Genomic DNA, 21,681 nt, shown 5'->3' on the forward strand with positions numbered 1-21,681 from the left:
TTAAAGAAAAAAGCCAACTTTCAACAAAGGAAGATTGTATGTACGTGGTTATATTCTCAGAGAATTACTGCTAATTACTTGCACTTTCTGGAGAAGCCTCAATTTGCTCCCTCCCTGTGCAACACCATTTCTCACGCCTTCCTCTTGTTCCTCAGCAGTCTTCTTTCCCAAAGACCCGACAGCGCTTTTTTTAATTCAAACCGAGACCAAGATCACTCCTAGGTGACCTATGTAACTGACACGTGACTTTACAAGCTTCTTTTAGATATTAATTAGGCATTTCCCTTAGCCCTCCACCAAAAAGGGCAGGGTGTCAGGGAGGCGGAGGCAAACAGGAGGCAGAGGCAAATCAAAAGGCAAGGGAGAGAAACGAGGAGAGGGGAGAGAGAGAGAGAGAGAGAGAGAGAGAGAGAGAGAGAGAGAGCGAGTGAGCCCCAGGCAGAAAAGATCTCTTTCTTAATTCTCAGCAAATAAGGAAATGGAATAAGGAGATTTCTTCCTTTCCATTAAACAGCACGAGACCCCCACTGTGACAGCTACACGGCCAGAAGAGACACTGCTGTGGCCATTTGGTTACGGAGAGTCTATTGGTGTCTGCAGTGCAGGCAGTTATGTGGCACAGAAAGCAGATCTGGAGAAAAGCTGCCCATGGATTTTTAAAGAAAGAGTTCAAATACTCCCATTCAATGAAGCTCTGACTTTGATACTAACAGATCTTTGATTTGCTCAGTGCGGAGGACTAATAAATCTGTGACATTAGCTACCGAAAGGGAATTATCCACCACGGCCTGGACCCTGCCCAATCAGGCGGAACTGCTGGTCCAGGGGTGTCCACGTGGGGTGGACAGTGTCTCCTTCCACCTGGCCCACCTGATGGAGAGACTTGGGTGAATGCTGTGCTGTGGGTGCCCCAGGACCTATTCTTATCATGCTAGGGACTTACTTTTTTCTCTCCAAGGTTAATAAGACTTCATCTTTCTCATCAAGGAACTTATTTTAGCAACAATATATTTTACATAATTCAAAAATTTTTCCCTTAGGAGCTCCGCTGAGAAATGTTAGTATGAGATAATAGGGAAATGATTCATGTAAATCTTTTATCAGGTCTATATCTCTTTTCAAAGTGAGGTCTAATGCTCACTTAGCTATAATAAGCCACAGCTGGAAAAGCCAACAGACTTCAACACTCTTCTACCTTGAACAAAAGAGAGGGCAAAGAGGGGAAAAGAGCAAGTCGAGATATTTTTACGAATTTCAATTTCCATATACATAAAAAGTTAATATGCTCATACCAAGAAGTTTCTCTCCCAGCATGTTCAGCTGGTCCACACTGAGACCTCTTTTGGTGACAGAAGAAAACTGCCAACTCAGCACCTCCGAAAGCTGAGACCATCGTGCACAAGGTGGGTTCAGGAAGAAGGACAGATTCTAGAGAGAAAACATCCAAAAGCTAAGGGCTACTGAAGAGCCACCAGTCACACCAGCACTAACACACATACCAGCCCCAAAGTTCAGTTCTAGTTTCTGTGACACAGAAGTTTCCACAGTAGAAGCGAAATACAGTTGAGTCTCATTATTTGCACATTCCCATTTGTGAATTCATCTACTTACTAACAACTACTTTAACTCCAGGATCAACACTCGTGGCACTTTTGCTCTCATGTGTGGACGTGCCCACGCACAGAATGGTGAAAAATTCGAGTCATCCAACAGGTATGTTTCCAGCTAGGGTCAAATCAGACAGCACTCGGCCTTTGTGTTTCAGCTCTCACACTATAGCAAGGGTCCTTTTTAAAAACTATTTAGTGCCATGTTTTTTGCATTTTTGTTTTTTTGTTGTTAGTGGTGGTGATTTCACTTTGAAAATGGCCCCCAGGTGTAGGGCTGAAGTGCTGTCTAATGTTCCTAAGTGCAAAAAGGCCACTATGTACCTTATAGAGAAAATACATGTGCTATGTAAGCTTTGTGCAGGCATGAGTTACAGTTCTGCTGGCCATGAGTTCAATGTTAATGGATCAACAAATATATTAGATAAGGTATCTTTAAACAGAAACACACATAAGCAAAGCTATGTATTGATTGGCTGACAGAAAGGTTGTGACCAAAGGCTGGCAGGAACCTAACCTAGTATTTCCACTAGAAGCATGGTTCAGTATTCACTAATTCAATGTTCACAGTGACTTTAAAGCATATAAGTACAGTGAATAATGAGAATCAACTGTAATTAATCAAGAGTGAGTAACCACACCCTAAGAATGGAGCAGGCTTGTTTAGTAGATGTACACATTTTAAAAAAAGGAATAATAAAGGACCTCTTATCACAATAAAAGTTATATGAAACTATCTATTGCTTGAGTTTATTCACATAGATGGAAATCATAATTCTCATTTCTAATACATGCTCATGCTTCACTTTTCCAGAACTACTCAAGATTATTAGCAATGCCACCTGAGTTATGTCACTTTTCCCTCAACATGTGGCCCTTACGGGCTCTTTCAGATATGCAGAGAAGCTAAGGCCTGGGGTCTTTGGTCAACCCCTTGTACAAGAGCAGAGGTGTCTTCCATACCCTGGGTTCTGCCACCAGCATGTTGTACCACAGAATGGAGGCCCAACCGCTTGGGAGCTGGCTGACGTTGGAGATCACCACAACGGGCAGAGAGGTCGTCTGAAAGATGACAAAGACCTTGAAATCATCCGAATCACAGACATAGCCCCTTCAGACCTGTGTGTAGCCTCAAAACTAAGCAAAGGATTATTTGTAAATTTGCAAATATTTTATACTTGAAAATTAAAAATGTAAAGTTACGTTCTTTTGTTCATAGTTTAATTTATCCTTGATATATCTTTCAGTTAAGAAATAAGTCTCAATGCTTCACAGAGAAGATTAACATAGAATATCTCAACTGGAACATTTAGCTTATAATATCTGAAGGTTAATTCAGTTTTCCAGCTTCCTGAACCATTAAATTAATGTCATGATAGTATTAGCCGAAAAAAAGATCACCTCTTCTGCAATTAGGTAAATATGTCTAAGATAAAAATTGAGGAAAAAACAATACATGTAATAGTCAAAAGTAAAAATAAATAAAGTTTTCCACGTCTGGACTATGTAAGTCTCACCTCAAGGTCAATGACCAAACCAGGCTGACACAACTGGGTTTCAAAACTAAGTGAGTGAAGCTCTTCAGTAACGATGAGAGGGCCCTTAAAAGAGAAAAGGAAAAAAAAGGAATGCAGCAATTCATTCACTGATCCTGCATCTTTCAAGGCCCTAATGCGCACTGCAGCAGGCCACAGAGAGCCTGAACCCAGCCCGCTGTGATTCAGAAGATTCCAACTGTCAATCATCCATCCCAGACTGAATTACTGTGAGTATCTCAGTGTTCTCTCGAAGACGAGACTTCTGAAATTATAGCAAGGGTTATGGATTAAGGGAAAGAAGGGTCAATACGGAATAGCAACTTCTAACGGGTTTACTTGTGGCTCCCGGCCCTCAGCGCGCCTCTGCACACCTCAAGCAGCCGGAGGGTGGAAAGTGCACACGTGTTCCAGGGGTGATTATCTACTGCAAGGGCTGATTTGCATAAACCTGGCGGGTCATAATGTGCCTTGGTTTGGGTAGAAATGTGACAGTTTTCAAAGTGCCTTCATACGCATTATCTCATGGGAGCATCAGAATTCAGAAGCGGAGAGGCGCAGCGGCTCTCCCTGCTTACGGAAAAGAAACTCAGTCCCTGGAGGCCACAAGGATGGCAGAGGTCCAAACTGGGCTGGACAGCTGCTATGCACTGCCCAGGCAGAGTCTGTCCCTCTGTCCCACATGACCCCTACTGGTTGTGGTGTGGAAGGACAACATGCGATGTGGGCACAGAGGACAAAAACGTTCCAAACCAAAGCAACTCCAGACATTTTGTCCTCTGTCCATAGGTCATTTTTGAACACATCACACATATAACTCCTCAAGGATCCGGCCGTAAGAAGGAAACTGATGGAAAGACGATGCCTCTGGACAGGGGACGCAACAGCAGAAAAACCCTCCCAGCACACCTTATTATCCGCACGGCAGCCACGGAACAGGCTCTAGTTCCAGCTCGGACAGTACTTCCCTGTGCACCCTCGGCTGAATCCTGCAAACTTCCTGTGACTCAATCACTTAGCCCACCATACCTACTCCACCGGCTGTCTGTGAGGGTCCAGGAAATTCATGCACAAAATCGTCTGACAACCACAAAGCGCGAACACAGAGAGTGTTTTTACTGTTATCACAGATAGATCACACCCCAAAGCTCATTTCGTTGCTCCTCCCAGCTGGGTCTGAACCCCTCTGTGAGGTGTCCCCAGCCATCAGGGACACTGAACCAACCTCACTGGACAGACCCGCTAGTTTGAGACCATTCACAACAGAGAAAGACTCACCTCATTAGTTCTGGTGCCAGCATTTTTCTGTTCTTTCAGTTGCTATAAAATAAGAAACCATCTTAGTAAATAGCATGATAATCATCAAAGTCACTATTTTCATCTACAAATCAAAGCAAAGTCAGGACTCAGACAGAATGAAGGATGTGAAATTATTCTCAGAACGCAGAGCAAGAATGAAATGACCCTTGTGTGGGTTCACAAGTGGAGGTGTCTTTTCCCAGCAGCCTGACACCACGTGAACACCACGGAGTCTAGAAGGATCCCAGGGAACTGCTTCCTGCTCCTTTCCCCGGTGCAGGCTCTTCCTGACGGATCCCCCATCGCCTGCATTAGCTGTTTCAGGCTCCCAGGCTCAGGGAGCAGCTTCTCCTGCCTCCCTCTTCCGTAGGCAGAGTCTTCCAGGCTGGGCCCAGAGACTCCAGGCACAACTAAGATTGCCCTCAAAGGACTTCAATCCTCGACATTTTAATGGAGCAGTTTAGAGTTCCAAGAGCAGTTCTGGACACCCTGAGACTCCTGAGTTTGGACCAAGGCTCTCACACAAGGTCTAGCTTCCTAGCTATGAGTTTGCTGGTTCACGAGATGGCTGACAGTGAAAAGGGTGCCTTGAACCTCCCTGAGGGTTCCGGCCCAGGGAGCCCATAGGGCTCAGCACCAACACATCATCAGAACAACTGGCAGCCTCAGACTATCACAGAGGCAGAAAATAAGGCACCACCCACTTAAACCCCTGCTGGAATTCTACTGCCCTGTGGAACAGGCCCTGCTTCTCTGGAGACAAAGCAGGAGAGGCAGCAGTCGTGGGTGAGACCATCAGGAAGAAGAAGGTGAAGAAGGGGCTGGCGAGAGACTCCTGGGGTCTGCCGCCCTTGGAGGGGGCCAAGGAAGACTTAGGACATCGCAGCAATAGTCACCTTTGAGAAAACTGTGAGATTCTGGAGTGAGCGATTGCTAAGATCATGGAGGTACCAAGTAGAGATAATTTACATGCACCCTCATTTACAGACTATTTTACTGAGATCGCTACACCCAAAAAGAAGCATCTCTGGGAGAAAACAGAGGAAATAGCTCTAGGATAAGGACGAGGATCAAGATTCCCACAGTACTGGCAAAGTCACCAGCCACAAACCCTAGGAAGTGTTCTCCTAGGGGTGCACTCCACATCCCACGGTGCGCAAAATGCCACTCTGTCCTAAAAAGCCCTAATAAACCAGACCCAGCACAAAAGAGGGGAAAATCGGTCTCCCTACCAGGTGTCGGAATTCTGCCGCCAGACTCCCATTGGTGGACTCCTCCATGTTCATCACTTTCGTATGTGTGCCCAAAATGTTGAACTTTCTAAATCTAGACAAGACAGGGGAGAAATACGTAAAAGGCTTGGAACTGTTAAACAAACAAAGACAGTAAAATATAGAGCAAAGGACTTCACATACCCTTTTACTGTATTTCTCTCATTCACATCTCTGCAAAAAAAAATATACATATATATAATCATATATGTGTATTTGAAATTTGAAACGAGCTTTAACAAAAAAAAAGAGTATGTGTAAGTAAATGATCAATAAAAAAAAATTGATACCTGTGGGTTTCCTGCCCTTTCATTCACTCACTCATGCCATCAACCAACACCAGCCCAAAGCTGCTGAGTGAACTTGGCCAACTAAACTATCTGGGCCTCCTCATAGTTCTCATCTGGACAACATGCTAATAGCACCAGTCTTACAGGATATTGGGAGGGGTAAACTAGTTAATAAGTAAGAAGAGGGCGCAGCACACCCTCCATAAACGTAAGCTACAGTTACTGTGGTTTATTGAGCAAATGCTCCCTTTGCGTGAGGCAGAGAGCCAGGCACTGGGGCCTGAGCAGAGAGCACGCTCTGCGGTTACCAAACTCACAGGACCTTCCAACAGGACAGCTTAATCATTGTTTTTATTCTCTATTATCTTTAATGCTTCATGAACGTACCAGAATAGTCAATTCTTCGGGGAAACCAGCAAGTTTAAGCTTTAAATCTGAGGTCAAAATCTTGAGAGACTTTGCATTTATATAAAGTCAGTGATTACTCTGTCCTATTCTGGACAAGAACGTACGTGTTACTGGCTTAGGCGGGATGAGAAATCCTTAGCGCCCTCACAGTTCAATGAATTAGCTTCTTTTCCTATCTCAACTAGATGTTCAATGTTTTTATGAATGACAGTCACCATCAGCTACAACAGTGATCAATTTTCCTGTTTGAAAAACAAGAATTTAAAATAAAAGGAACAGTGCGATACAAAGCTGCCTTGTCAAAGCTAAGAAGAAAACTCAGAGCTGGAACAGACAGAAAAGCAAGAACAAAGTAAAAGAGAGACTGAAAAGTGGACCGTGGTAAACGGCAACGGCCACAAAATCTTTGTGGCTCTTCCCTTCAAGAGACAGAATGTACTTCCCTGTCCCTTAAATCTCAGGTGACTTTGACTTGCTCTTACCAACAGGATGGATGGGAGTGATGCTGCACAAGGCCTGGCAGGCTACAATCACACCCACTTGGAATGCTGTCCCCATGTGAAAAAGCCCAGGCTAGCCTCTTTGAGAACCCCAAGGAGAAGGGCCCAGTTATCTTAGCCGAGACCTCAGACATGTAATGAGGCCACACTAGACCACGGAGCACCAAGCTAGCACAGACCAGAAGGACCACCTACAGCCCACAGAATATGGGAAATAATAAGTTTTTGAGTTCTAAGCCACCAAGTTTTGGTGCAATTTGTTACGTAGCAAAACCTAACTTATACACAGAGAGAAACCAAAGACGATGTCAGGAAAGACAAAGGCAGAGACAGTGCTACAAGGAAGGATAGTTACAGGAGTAGAGAGAGACAAAAAGCCAGAGGAAACTGACTTGGATTATCATAAATGGTTGTGACACTAGCTAAACAAGTATGTTACACACCCAAAAAAAAGCATTAAATATATCAAGCACGGAGGTGGTGGGGCGTCATCCTGTCCCTTAATGTAAGTGGTTAGATCAGTGCTAGTCCAAGTCCAGGGTCAAAGGGCAAAATGGGCTGGGCCTGCTCCATTGAGCCCTCCTGAGAGACCCTGCCCGCTCCTAGGTCCCTACTGCCCAGAAGAGATAAGGGTGAATCCAGCAGGCTCCACACACACCCCCTAAAATGCTGTCAACTTCACTCCAGAAACAACCCCACAACTGGCTGTAGAATCAGGGCAGCCTGAAGAATATTCAGCCTTGTGTGTGATCAGGGCCCTCCCCCTGGGTCTGGCCTAGGAGGAGGGATGGTGTGCCATGTCCAGCTGCTCCAAGATTTGACCACTACAAGCTCGTGTGCATAAGATACACTCACTCTTTTGTTCCTTTAGAGTCTAAAAAGGCACAGGCACGTTGATACCAGCTCTAGGGGACATTCCCACCATCCAGAACAGAAGCTAATGCATTAAATTAGCTCGGATCACTTACAACTGGCCCTGGTGCATCAGTCTGTGTTTGGTTAACAAAAACCAACATTTCAACAGTAAATGTATCTTAGATAATATTAAAGATATCTTACTTATCAAATAAGACTTTGACTTTCAGATTATAATTCAGCTCTTGCAATTTCACCAACAGTCTGGAAAGAAAAATGAAAGTCATTATTACTTTAGAAAATTATCTATTACAATTTATTTATTATGCCAATTCTCTACCAAACATTTCAATAACCCCTACCCCCTCTAGTTTTTGGTTATCATAAACAATGGAAGTGACATCCTTGTATATCTACTTGGATTTTTTTTTAAGTGTATTTGTAGGACAAATTCTTGGCTGTGGAAATTCTTGGCCAGGACAAAACTGGAATACTGAATTCTGACCGACAGCAGCATTGATTTTACATTCCCACCAAACATTAGTGAGCGTACCTGCTTCCCTATACAGCCTCACCAACACTGGGTTTTATCAAAATTTCTATTTTGGCCAATTATATGGATGAGACATAGCAAACATTACTTTTTACTAAAACTTGTACCTAATTTTTGTTCTTTTGGGAGAAAACAAAAACTAGCACCCATAATTAGGAAAATGACGGTCCCATCTATAATCATTCCAGGGCAGTGTGGAAAGATGGCCCAAAGGAGCGCTGGGCTGAGACTCAGGCGTGCCTCTGCTCTGAGGAACTGGAGACCCTGGGAAGAAGCCTCTCACAGTCGGCTTTGTCAGTGGAGCAGGTGGCTGGGATTAGATTTCTAGTGCGCCTCCCTGTGGTGAGTTCCAGGACCCCATGGGTGCTTGAGTGTAACGCTGGCAGCCAAGAAGAAGCACCCAGGGACCCCACTCAGCAGCAGCCCAAAAATAGGACTAGGGTCAACTCTCAAGGCAAGGCTAGCTGCTCCTCAGGAGAGGAACAGCTAAATGAATGTAGCTAGTCAACAGAAGACAGGAAAGCCATATGTTCTCATATGGAAACATTTCTTTAATTTTATTATCAAGGAGAAAAATAGGCTGCCAAACAACATACATAGCAGAACTCTAGTTTTTAAAAATGAAATATTATATGTCAAATATATTTATGCATATGTGTGAGTCATGTGAAAAAAACATATATATATATATACATACACACAAATGTATTTATTTATGTATTTGTACAGACATGGACAAAAATTCTGGAAAGACTGATACTAGGGTGTTTACCATGGTGGTCTACAGACATTTAAACCATGGACAACTTTAAAAACCTGATGAAAGCTATGAACCCACTCACCAGAAAAATGTCCGCATCCTAAGTCCACACTCACCCACACGGCACATGGTTTTGGGGACACAGAAAGCTCAGGTTACAAGCTTATGCTCAGGAGGGGAGGAGGCTGCTGGGAACTTCTACTCTCTATGCAGTTCTGCAATTGTGAATTCCTTTTTACAGAGAACGTGCATTACACTTACAACTGGAAAAAAAAATCAGGTGTGTGTATATATACATATATATCTGTTATATTTCTAGTTTGAATAGAAAAGACAGATTCAGATATTCTAAGTAAAAATTCCTATTAAAATACCTACTGCAAAATTACTTCCTCTAAAGCACCCTACATGACAGTGCCGTGAAGGAAATTAGGAGAGCAAACTAGGTGACAGACAGCACGGGGGGCGGGGTACGCCTCAACTTTATTACCTCAACTTCACCGTGAACTGCACCCCAGTCTTCAAGACCAGTGGCCTCTGAGGATGCGTTGGCATGCAAGGCTGTCTTTCCACCACAAATGAGCTGTAAATTCCGAGCAAAGTGCAAATTAGCATTTCCATTAAGGCTGAGGCAGTAAAAACTTATTTTCCCTAAAGAGGAAAGGGGCTTAGAGAGCACAAGCTAAAAAGATTCTAACAAGTTGTATGAATAAAGTGAGGTTTTCTAGTTAGTCAGTAAAGAAATTCCCAAATCTAATTTGTACTCAACAAAATCAGAGTAATTACAATGACCTGTGACACTCTTCAACAAAGAAAACCCTGAATGGAATTATACTCATTTACAAACCTGCACTAAGAATCAAAGTCGCCTTCCAAAACACAAGTAAATGTCCTTGATTATTTCGAAATGTAAAATCTAGGCATTGCTGTTTGGACATTAATCATAGGGAACCACAAACATTTTTATGCCAAGTTAGCATTAAAAAACCCCACAATATGAACTCTACTCTTCTACTTGGTGCCATTTACTTATCTACTGAGCGTATGTGGAACACCTACCATGGGCAAGGCACTGCGCAAGTCCCTGGTGGGGAAGAACATGACAAAGGAATGTCTCTTGTCTTCCAGGACCTTCCAGTTTACAACAAAGATCACAGAAATACCAGAGCGGGAGCAGAATAAAGAATGAACTGGAATAAAGAGTGCAGATCTGGAACAGAGATGTCTGTTTGGGAACTCTGGGAAGATTTCCTGATGAAATATAAGCTGAAACTTTCAGGATAAGACAATTTTGAAAGATAGGTACAAAAAGGTGAAAAAGGCAGCTCGGAGGTGGAGGACATCCCATTAGGAGAGGCATGGAGAAATAAGTGCAGAGGGTGGGCCTAAGAAACAGCACCAGGTCAAGTCCGCCTGGAAATGGGGCATGTGCGGACTGGAAACAGAGTGGCCAGCTGGGGCCAGGCAGTGGAGAGGGGGCATGAGTGTCCTGCCGAGGGGGTCCACTTGGATCAGCAGGTGACAAAGAACCAGACTGGAACTCTGCTCTGGGACAGACCCGGTCACAGGCACCAGGAAAGAAGAGGCAGAGAAGCAGCCACCTGGGAATTGGAGTTCAGCAGGGGATCTGAGAGCCTGAAATGGGATTTGGCCAAGGAAGAGGGAAGGAGAGGACAAGAATGAAGTGAGATGCAACATGGCTCGACACAGACTGGCCACGGGGCAAGGAGGAGGAGCAAAGAGTTACTAGTTACCAGCCTCGGTGGTCACAAGAACAAAGGGCCGTTGGCATGAGCAAGGAATTCGGTTCCCGAATGCCATAAAAAAATGTATATAACCTATTAAACCCTTCTAAATTATCGGAGTTACTGTAAATTTTCCTCTGGGTAAAAGAATCACAGAAGGTGCAAATAAATCTCCCTCAAGTTACTTCTGAATGAGCTGCTGGAAGAGGCTGAAGGTGCGGTCCCAGAGCCCCTGCTTGTTTTTCGTGATAGGGTCGTGTTCGTAGGTGTACTTCTGCTCCAGTTCCTCAAGCTTTTTAAGCTGCTGACGAACCTGCTGCAGACTCTCCGCGACTATGGTGAACCTGGGAAGGCACAAGACACAGGGGTCTCAATCAGAAACAGTCCCAAGCAGCCTGGATTAAAGGGAATCACAGAAAACAAGTGGTTTTTACAGGCAACACACGTCGTACCTGCGTGCTGCATTCTGCACGGCAGGGAAAAAGAGAGAACAAGGCTGTCTCGGCATTAAGAAGCTCTTATTTGAGGAGAGAAAACTAACACGTGCTGAAAGATTACAGCCAGGGGTCAAAAACCTCTGCTACCACCGAGAGACCCCTGGGAAAGCTGGGTGGGGCCGAGACTTCTAGGGACTCTGAGACTCCAACTGACCTTTAAGGTAACTGGGATTTAAAGGAACAGGGCAAAGAGGAGGCAGCGGCAGGGGAGAGGGCAAGGCAGACGCTGTCAGAGGTGATGCAGGAGGCAGTGGGCAGCCCTTGCAGGTTTTATACTAGGACAGTGATGCTGTGCTGAGGGGAGTAGGAGAGCGCAGCCCGGAAGCTATGGAAGCTACACAGGGAGGCGATGCTAGACGTCAGCGGGAGAGGAGGGAACAAAGATCATTGCTTCACTGAACTGAAAGGAGAAGGCAATATGCTCAATCTGGACCCTCAAAATATAAACCGAGAAGGAAACCTAGCAACTGCTCTCAAAGTTCCTTCTTCCTGACAGTAAACTGCCAATAGTGATGCGGCCTCTGAGCCAGGCCAGGCTGCGGCTATGGCGTTTTATTTGCCTGGAGTAAGGACAGAAGAAAATCTTCTCTCCAATGAAAAACATCTCCTTCACTTTGTGGTTTCATTCCGGGAATCTAGTTCAAAGCATTGAAAGGGTGGCCCTTGGCATGAAATGAAAAGACAGGATAATGGTGGGTGGGCAGTTTCTGCGGGGATTCGAACCCAGGGCTTCCCACCTTTGTTCAAGCACTGGCACAGGAGAAAACGACAACCTGTACAGCACAGTGGGGGATGCTGGAGGGCATCTGCTGTGACCTGAAGCAACCAGTAGGGGGCCCCAGACAGCCAGGGGCCTCCCTGGGCACCTGGAGGGCTCAGGGATCAGTGATTCTCAACGTACACGGGGGCACAACTGGGCTGGGAAGCTCTGTTCTAACCACTAAGAAATTTGGGATTTGGACAGGCAATTCACAGAATAAAAATAAATGCTGAAGACTAACTGAATCTTTTTAAAAAATAGTGGTTCAGAAAATAATCTCATGAGATCTCGGGTCCTTGGGCCCTTGGGAACTGTTCCAGGCCACCATCCCACCTCAAATGCACTCTGCTGCCACTTCTTCCATCCCCTCTGTTCTGTCGGCCCTCCCCTGCACTACACTAATATCCTCACAGTAGCCCAACTGGCCTTTCTGTCTCTGTTCTATCTTGCAAATCGCTGCCAGAGTGACCTTCCTAAATCAAAAATCAGAGAAATGAACCTCCACTTAAATAAAAAGGCTGCTTGGCTCACCAGTACCCACTGGACAGAGTCCTGCTGCCAGCACAGTATGAGAACCTCCAGGACCAGGCTCCAGCCTCTCACCTGCTCAGCTCTCTTCCTGCCCTCTGGCAAGCCCCTCTCCAGCCAGCCAACATGTGGAGGCAGGTACTGCAGGAGCCAGCCTTTCCTCCTCTCTGCTCTGTCCATGCTGCTCTCCTCCCCCAGTCTACACAAAGTGCTCCCCTTCACTCTCCAGGGTCAGTGCAAGACCACCTCCTCTCAGAAAGCTTTCCTGGTGACTCTTTGCTTTGTCCATCACAGAACTCTGGACGGACCTTTGTCAGAGCGCTGGCAACATGTTACTGCACAGAATTATTACCCCATCTGTCTCCTGCCTCCACACTGAGAGCTCCTTACTGGCAAGGACCAAGAACCACTCATCCTTGTGTCCCAAGGTCCTAGCCCAGTGCCTGGCATACAGCATTTAATAAATATTTACTGGATGGATGACTGAATGAATGGCCCATGACAAACTATTATCTCATAGAAGCCTGGACAATGCCTCAAGCTATTTTGTTTCTAATAAAACATCAGGACTCAAGTTGTTAAATGTATATGTGACAACCATGTTACTGGTGTTCTGGCACAGCCAACTGACGCAAGCCAGTGTACATGGATAGCAGGGAGAGGAATGCTCCGAACCAAGCAGAACATGGCTGAGTGCGGCTATAGACATGAACACTGTTGCGCTGTTTAGGCAAGTGTTTCCAGGGCAAGAAGAAGCTGGACTACATCAGACTCTAAACCAAACTTTTGACAGGGTCCATCCAACATACATGGCTCAAACGTGCACTTTATAAGTGTACATGATTAGCCAATCAGCAGCCAATTTCCCACTTTGGAGAATCGTACCAGTTCTGCAGCTGATCAAGGCAGGCGTTCGGGGGTCCCCCAATGCAGGCACTCTGCTGTCTCCGCTTCCACTCCACCAGCTCATCGTTAATCAGGGCTTTCTGGGTAAGTTCAGTGACATTCAACAACTCTATTATTTTGTGAACTACTTCCTAAAGGGAGAGGAAGAAACAAAGTGAAATAAACTCATCTTTAATCACTAAATTTTTAAAGATGTTATTTTAAAGCAAAGCAAATATCCTTTCATCTCCACTGGGGCTCTAAGCCAAGTGGTTAAAGCAAAATAATTTTTCCTCTATTCTAAACTTCAAGTCCATTATTCACAGTCTGTGACAAAAGCAACATGTTATTCTGGAGTGTGGATCACTACCTTTCTCTTATTGTCAAGCATTAAATACATCTTCTGGAGCAACATCTGTTCTTGTTTCTGATCATTCTTCGCCACACCATTGGCTTCATGCTCTGCAAATTGGGAGAGACAGCAGATAAACATAAATGTAAAAGAAGACAAAACCGACTAAAGCCAACATCCACATACATTTAGGAGAAATATGATCCAAATGCTATCTGGTAATAGGTCAAAGTTTGGTATTCTTCAATCTTTATTCAACAAAACAAGAAAAAATGTCCTAAGTACAAAAACTGGAGACAGTGAAAAAAAGGACTTGTTTTCAATGACCCAAATAAATTGGAAACATTACTGTCTGGCTCTTAAGTCACTGTCAGAATATTACCTATATGAACATAAGTGATGAAATTTAAAATCTCAGATAAAAAGTTTACACAAAGCATTTCCGCAGCTTTGAAAGAGAGTAGATGATTAGGAAACAACGGTAGTTGAGGTTCCTTCCTCTCATACTTTTACTCAAGTTACATTAGTAATGTCTCCATATTAACCATGGTTTCCTCCAGTTGATCGTTAGGATTACAGCCAAACCCTACATGTTCTACACAACGCACGCTTTTGGGTTATTTCCAGTTGATGTCCTGTTGTCATTAAACACAAGCAACAAGAACAAAAGAGTGAAACTGCTTGAAACCATGAGAAAAATGCTGAACTTCTCTGTGGACCATACACATGGAACTGGAACGCGTGAAGGAGCTTTAGGTGTTAGGGCAAGGCTGCTCCACAGACCCATCGGTCCCTGTCATCAGTGGGCTAGGCACAAGGAGTAAGCGAACAACACAGGACCAGTGGTTAGCAAGCTGGGGGCATGTTTCCCCCCAGGGAACACTTAGCAACATGTGGAGACAGTTTTGGTTTTCCCCACTGGGGATTAGGGGTCAGTTCTACTGCCATCTGGTGGGTAGAAGTCAGGATGCTGCGAAACATCCTCCAGCGCACAGGACAGCCCCCACAACAAAGAATTATTCAGCCCCAAATGTCAACAGTACTGAGGTTAAGAAACCCCGCCCTGAGTCATCAAGAGGCCAAGACCAGCAATTAAGAGTCATAAAATATTTGGCAAATATGAAGGAGTTCTTGCCTTCATTATCTAGTGTAGACATAAAAAAATTACAGCCAATGGACACTGCTTCCAATGTGAACTCTTACCTCTGTTCTGCGAGGTTTTGCATTTAAAGTCATATTCATCTTGTAAATCTTCGAGGGTCTTGATTTCCTGCTCTATACACTACAAATAAAGACATACACAGGTTTTCCACTGATTAGCTTTCAAAGACTTTAGGAAACAGATTATTGCTATTATAGGACTGAGAAAATTATGGAAACCATTCTGCTCCCTCAAAGATGGATCAGACTTGCAAAATTCTAATCACATACATGAAATAATTTCTATTTCACTAGTAAGTGTATAATAACTTTTTTTAGAAAAGAAAATATATGGCAGGGCTGGCCTGGCAGCGCAGCAGTTAAGTTTGCACGTTCTGCTTTGGCAACCTAGTGTTCACCAGTTTGGATCCCGGGTGCAGACATGGGACTGCTTGGCAAGCCATGCTGTGGTAGGTGTCCCACATATAAAGCAGAGGAAGATGGGCATGGATGTTAGCTCAGGGCCAGTCTTCCTCAGCAAAAAAAGAGGATTGGCAGCAGTTAGCTCAGGGCTAATCTTCCTCAAAAAGAAAAAAGAAAATATATGGCTATTTCCAGATTGGGCCATTTGATTTCTACTTTAATGAAGTGTTTCTCTAGGAGGCTACAGAATAAAGTTGCTCCAAAGAATCTGGAGTTTGGAATGATGCTGTCTGAAGCTCAAAGTCAAGGCCCTGCTGGTGCGACCCAGAGACCCACGGGAGATGGCACCCGCAGCTGGAAGGCCTTTTCCACAGACACAGGCCTGGTGGAGCAGACTCCTCATCCTTTCCCCCAAAGAACTCTAACAGTGGAGGGGAGTGAACACATGCTCCGAGGGCACCGAGGCAGCCCTCTGCTTCCATAAATTGTCGTGGATGTTTTATTTAATCTGAAATGTATCAGAAGTTCTTCCAATGCAATGTTTTTGTTCCCCTTCCAATTCTGAGAACAAAGCAGGTGCTTGAGGAAGTTGGGCCACTTTTACCTGGGGCTCCGTATAACCCCAGCAACACCCCAATCGGAGAGGCGGAGACATAAAGGGCTATTCAGAGCAGTAAGATCTAATTTATTTGCATGATCTTGCAAGGAAGAAAAAGATAAGCTCAGTGTTCAGAAGTTATAACAGGGGCCATAAAAGTCTTTCGGCTCATTGGTTTTGCCAATTTGTTTATTTACCATTTGCAATTTCAGCAAAACTTTCCTTCTCAACATCTTAAAGGACTGAAACCAGTTACTATGGTTACACTACAGCAATTGAGACTTTTTTTTTCCTAGAAAAAGCTACAGAATAAATGGATATATTTACTCAATACTCACCATAACCTTGTCCTTCACATTTCTGACTCTGCTGTCAAGCTCCTTCTGTTTGTCTAACATCACAGTGCTCTGAATATTCCCCGACTGAGCCTGCAATGGGAGGTACGTGGTTACCAGCCATCACTTCCTCTGGTACATTTACCCGCTGCTTATGCTTCAAAGTCAAGGCCACACCCTGTGCCCCACCTACTTCCCAGACCTTTCCCAACTTCCAACAGGCTTCCCACACGAGTGTCGACAAGAAACAGCTCAGTTCCCAAGGCCCTGGAAAACACTGGCTAACTGTTCACAAGGCTACAGAAAGATTAGACTCAGTTCATGCCTAAAATAAACAGTATTTCTGAAATTTTCCATTAATTCATACAGTCGCACCATTTCACGTAACAAATTTATTTCAAGGTTTCTGAAATTCTGTAGACAAGATTATTCTTATTAAGCCTGTAGTTACGTGTCTTAAAGCCTTGTGATTCACACTTGGGTCCCCAGACCAGCAGCATCTTACCACCTGGGAGCTTATTGGAAATGCAGAATCCCAGGTCCAAATTGATAACTGAATCAGATACCCCATTTTGACAAGATCCCAGGTGATTCAGAGGCATATCAAAATTGAATGGCACTGCCACTAGAAATTTCAGTGAATATCTGCTATTTTAAAGTAATAACGAATATCAACTCAGACACACTGAGGGTGTTTAGTCCTCATCCCTGATAATCAGAAGACCCAGACATGACAGCGTCTACTTGTTCATTACATTAGGCGCTCCATGATTTACTCATGTAGCATGACTTCCTAGGGACTAAGTCAAGGTCAGGCAATGTTCTAAGCCCAGGAGGGAGGGTGGAAAACAAGACGGCCCTGTTCTCAAAGAGATTAGACTCCAGAAAGATGCTAGTTTTGTTTAGACTTAAAGCCCCCACATGGCTAAAACAGTGCCCATCGACCTTTCTTACACAGTGCCCTAGACAGCAGAGATTCTATGTGGGCATTTGTATATATCCAAATCTATCAGTCTTTTTCTTCTCTTATACCTGGATTTTCCCTATTAGAAAGCCCTTCCCTAGTGGCAGATTATAAAAGAGTTCATCCATTTTTTCCCTAGCACTCGCACAATTCCTTTTCTTTTTTTTACCTTTTAGATCTCTAATACATTTGAAGTTTATTCTTGTGTGTATTGTGAAGTTATCAGTCTAACTGTAACTTTTTTCCAATTGGCTACGAAATTGGAAAATTTGTCTTAACAAATGTTCATATTTTCCCCAGTGCTTTGGGTTGTCGCCTTTACCATACACCTTTCCATGTGCACCTGGGTTTACATCTAGATTTTCTTTTCCTTCCCACTGGTCTTTGTCTTCATAAGCCTGAATGCCTGAACAATGTTTAATTACAGAGGGTTTATGGTATATCTAGGGATGAGATACATATGGGATATATAGTATCTCATTGCTCTAATTTGTCACGTTTCCTTGCTATTCTTGTGTGTTTATTTGTCATATGAATTTCATAGGTCCAGCAAACAACCTGCTATGTTTATTGGGATCACATTAAAATCATGAATTAACTCAGGGAGAGCCAATATCTTCATGATGTTGTTTTTAATTCTTATGCTTCTAATGGTTTTCTCTTGTCTAACTGCATTGGCCAACACCACCAACATAATGCTAAATCACAGTGGCAATAGTGGACATCCTTGCCATGGTTCTGACAGACTAGTGTTTCCCAAATTAAGTAAGACACTGTCTCTAGAGCGGAGAGATGTGTATTTCAATATGTTAAGGAGGCATGCATCAATTCCTATTTTATTGAATTTTTTTTTAATCAGAGATGAGTGTTGGATTTTGTCAGACCTTTCCAGCATCTATGGAGATAAGCATATGCTTTTTCTCCTTATACCTATTTATATAATAAATCACAGTCATGATCTAGCCTTGTAATCTGGAATAAATCCTACTTGGTCATAATGTATTATTTTCTTAATTTAATATTTAATTCTGATCCCTAATATTTCATTTAGAACTTTTACATTGATCCTCATAAATGAAATTGATCCATATTTTCTTTTTTGTTCTATCTTTATTAGGTTTAGGTAATCGAGTTATTCTTTGTTCTCAGAAAACTTCAGAAGTTTTCCTTCATTTTACACACTCTAGAATAGCAGAAGTTCAAAGCATCTGAATTATATTTGCATAAAGTATGTATTAAAAATAGATTAAAATGATAGGTATCTCCAGGTGCCAACGTCACTAGGTGGCAAATGGGACTGCTCTGGCCACTAAGAATGAGCCGTCACCTTGAGCAGCTCCATCAGCCTTCCTGCCTCTGCAGGGAAATCTTTGCTTCTAAGCCAGCTAGACGTGGACGCCACATCCTGTGGGCTCTGGTAACAGCTGGGACACTTCACCCAGACAGAGGGCCCAGGCCACCGGAGGATCCTGACTTCCTGGTCCTCCTCCCTAAACTATCACGGGTTAGCTTAGTAAACAGGTATAAAGAATAACGGTTGTGAGCAGGCAGCTGCACTCCCAGCTACCACATTCCCTTCCTGCCATCACACTGGGAGATGCCTGGTGGAAAAATCTGGTGACTGGCAGAAGCCTAAGAAACTGCCCGCTCCAAACTTAAGCAGTAATCCATGCCCGTTTCTAAAGCCCTTTGGTATCCTTTTACTCCTTCCTCACTCCCCACTCCATCCCTCTAGACTACTCCCATCAGTTAAGCGGCTACCCAGCTGGTACCTTACCATCAGGTACTTAAAAAATATCACGAAGACCTCTTCACACTTTCGATTCTGATACTACTTCAAGGGTGAGTCTTTAACTTTTTAATTTTCTGACAAACTAAGAGTAGTGAAACCACAAGAACATCAAACATTAAAGTTGGAAGCGGAGGCTGGCCCAGTGGCCAAGTGGTTAAGTTCACGTGCTCTGCTTTGGCAGCCCAGGGTTTCGCTAGTTCGGATCCTGGGCACGGACTTGGCACCGCTCGTCATGCCACGTTGAGGCAGCATCCCACATGTCACAACTAGAAGGAACCACAACTAAAAAAATATATACAACTATGTACTGGGGAGATTTGGGGAGAAAAAGCAGAAAAAAAAAAAAAACAAGATTGGCAACAGTTGTTAGCTCAGGTGCCAATCTTTAAAAAAAAGTTGGAAGGGATCTTAGCAGTCAGCAACTTGAATTTTCTCATTTCACATCGGCACCTCCAGAGACCTTGTTTGGACAGTTTTAATTAGAATTCGGTTGCTCACACCCAGACCAAAGGAAAATCCGCTCAGGAAGACTGTTCTCTTCAGGTTAATGTGCAGCCGTCCAAGTACGCGGCTGTGTGAGCCACTCACTGGGGGTCAGGATGCCCTCCTAGTCCGCCTCACAGATCCGAAAACTGAAGAGAGATTAAGTGACAACTCTAATGAATGGGTTTTAGAGTCAGAAAATTCTAGGTTTAAATTCCACATCTCATTAGCTCTGTGGCCTTGAGCAAAGTACTTGATGTCTAACCCTTGGTTTTCTCATCTGTAAAATGGGGATAAGAATACTACCTTCAATGATAGTTTTGAAAGCATTTATTCAAATGAAATAATGTTTATAAAGTGCTTAGCACAGGGCCTGAGACATAAGCACTCAACATATGGTAACTATTATCACTCAAGACCATGAAGGTGGGACAGCAAAGGGAAGCCTAGATCCACTTCATGTCCTTCCCTCCAATCTGAAGGAAATGATCACCGCCCCCTGTGGTGGACCCTATGGACTTAAATTTTGTCCCTATATATAATTTTGTCTTTTTCACCACAAAAAAAAGAAAGAGAAAAATCTTAGTGTGCTATAATGGAAGCAGACAAAACAATCACAGTTTATAAGAAGTATCTATGCATAATATAATATTCTCTTAAACATATTTTCTAAAAGCTCATCTATTAAAACAAAAAGGTAATGGGAACAATACCTTCCTAACCTGACATTTCTAAAGAATTCTGAGCTCTCTAAATGCTCTGAACTGACTCTGAATTTTGCATGTTTTTAACTTGCTGAATTTCTCCAATCCCCATGCACCTATCACACAGTTTCAACAATTATCAACTCATGGACGCTCCCTACTCCTCTGGCCCCAAAACTGGGTTATTTTGAAGCAAACACCAGACTTAACATTACTCCATACATACAGACATCAGTGTAAAGAGAAGATATATTATTAAAACGTAGGTACTTCAACAAGGGGGAAAAAGGCAAAGAAATGTTCCTACATTTCCCAGCCAGTAGTAGGCTAGATAACTTTGGAGAGGAGGCCCTACTGTGCCTTTTCCCTCTCCCTGACACCCCTAGACATCCAGGGCCTTCCCTCAAACCCCAAGAAGGCCTTGCTTCTCTTGCTCTCAGCTGGGCAGTCAACTAAACTTCCTCCAAGGTGCTCACCAATAACTCAGGTGTCTGCTGAGAGGCTTAAAATGGACCTCTCCCCAGGTTACCTAGGTTTTTAAGGGAGAGTCAAAGGATGACAAGCCTTCGAGACCCAAAGCACACCCAGGTGATGGGGCTGATCTGGGAAAGCAGAAATCACCTACTCTGCCTCCCAATGCTGAGTCTGGGCCTCGGGGCCAAATGTGAGAGAAATGCTTGGGTAACCAAGAAGGTAGTTCATTCTTCTGCTGGTCTCTGCTCTTGGCCATCCTCTCAAGTCTATTTGAGGTACCAGAGAGGCCCGTTGCATAATACTGTTAAGACGAAAATCCCACATAATGAAGATATCCTGCTGAAAATCTCCCAGGTTCGTGCCATGTTGAAGACAGGCTCACCTCTCTCAGAGGAGCCAATACAGCCAGGTTCTCCTCCAGCACTGATACACACCTTTGCTCGCCAGGCTGGATACAGGTGAAGTAGCCAGCTTGAGTTTAGAACAAATGTACTGAATATCTTGAAACGCTTAGCTCAGCAAGGTGCTTTCAGAGTGACAGGGAGACAGGAACTGAATGCCCAGGGAAGCAGCAGATTCACAAGGACTGGGGCAAACGCTCAGAAAGTGCACGGAGAATGGCATTCACCACCACCACTTAAATTCTCTCTCTCACTCTCCCTCCATCTCACAGCTCACTTGTTAGTTATCACTGAAATGCACATAGCACATGTTCCCCTGGGTACCCTGGCATTCTCCCCCTCATACTGGAATGGTCTCGGCCAGAACAACAGATACCATGGTAGTTTCACAACTGTCTGCCTGCTGGGTTGTTCCCACCAGCCCATCCCTCAAGAAAGGAATGAATGCCAGGGCGACTTCAAAAAACTGCTGAACCCTGATGGCCAGGGAGGTTTCTATTAGGATTAGTAAAATCACGATCA

General features: G+C 43.9%; 1 protein-coding gene across 2 annotated transcripts in view; it reads right to left on the reverse strand.

The window, feature by feature from the left end:
- STAT1 (signal transducer and activator of transcription 1) overlaps positions 1-21,681 on the reverse strand; it is a 38,803-nt gene that overhangs the window by 10,428 nt on the left and 6,694 nt on the right. For both annotated transcript variants that reach the window (XM_008516543.2, XM_070580463.1), the window contains exons 6-18: positions 16,345-16,434; positions 15,049-15,127; positions 13,864-13,955; positions 13,494-13,645; positions 11,009-11,167; positions 9,569-9,661; positions 7,970-8,029; positions 5,857-5,886; positions 5,674-5,767; positions 4,421-4,462; positions 3,125-3,208; positions 2,571-2,669; positions 1,293-1,428 (exon numbers count right to left, since the gene is read on the reverse strand). In XM_008516543.2, the coding sequence (XP_008514765.1) occupies positions 1,293-1,428; positions 2,571-2,669; positions 3,125-3,208; positions 4,421-4,462; positions 5,674-5,767; positions 5,857-5,886; positions 7,970-8,029; positions 9,569-9,661; positions 11,009-11,167; positions 13,494-13,645; positions 13,864-13,955; positions 15,049-15,127; positions 16,345-16,434 (1,210 nt within the window). The remainder of the gene's footprint in view (positions 1-1,292; positions 1,429-2,570; positions 2,670-3,124; positions 3,209-4,420; positions 4,463-5,673; positions 5,768-5,856; positions 5,887-7,969; positions 8,030-9,568; positions 9,662-11,008; positions 11,168-13,493; positions 13,646-13,863; positions 13,956-15,048; positions 15,128-16,344; positions 16,435-21,681) is intronic.

This window comes from Equus przewalskii, chromosome 17 (genome assembly GCF_037783145.1).
Source record: "Equus przewalskii isolate Varuska chromosome 17, EquPr2, whole genome shotgun sequence".
NCBI lineage: Eukaryota > Metazoa > Chordata > Mammalia > Perissodactyla > Equidae > Equus > Equus przewalskii.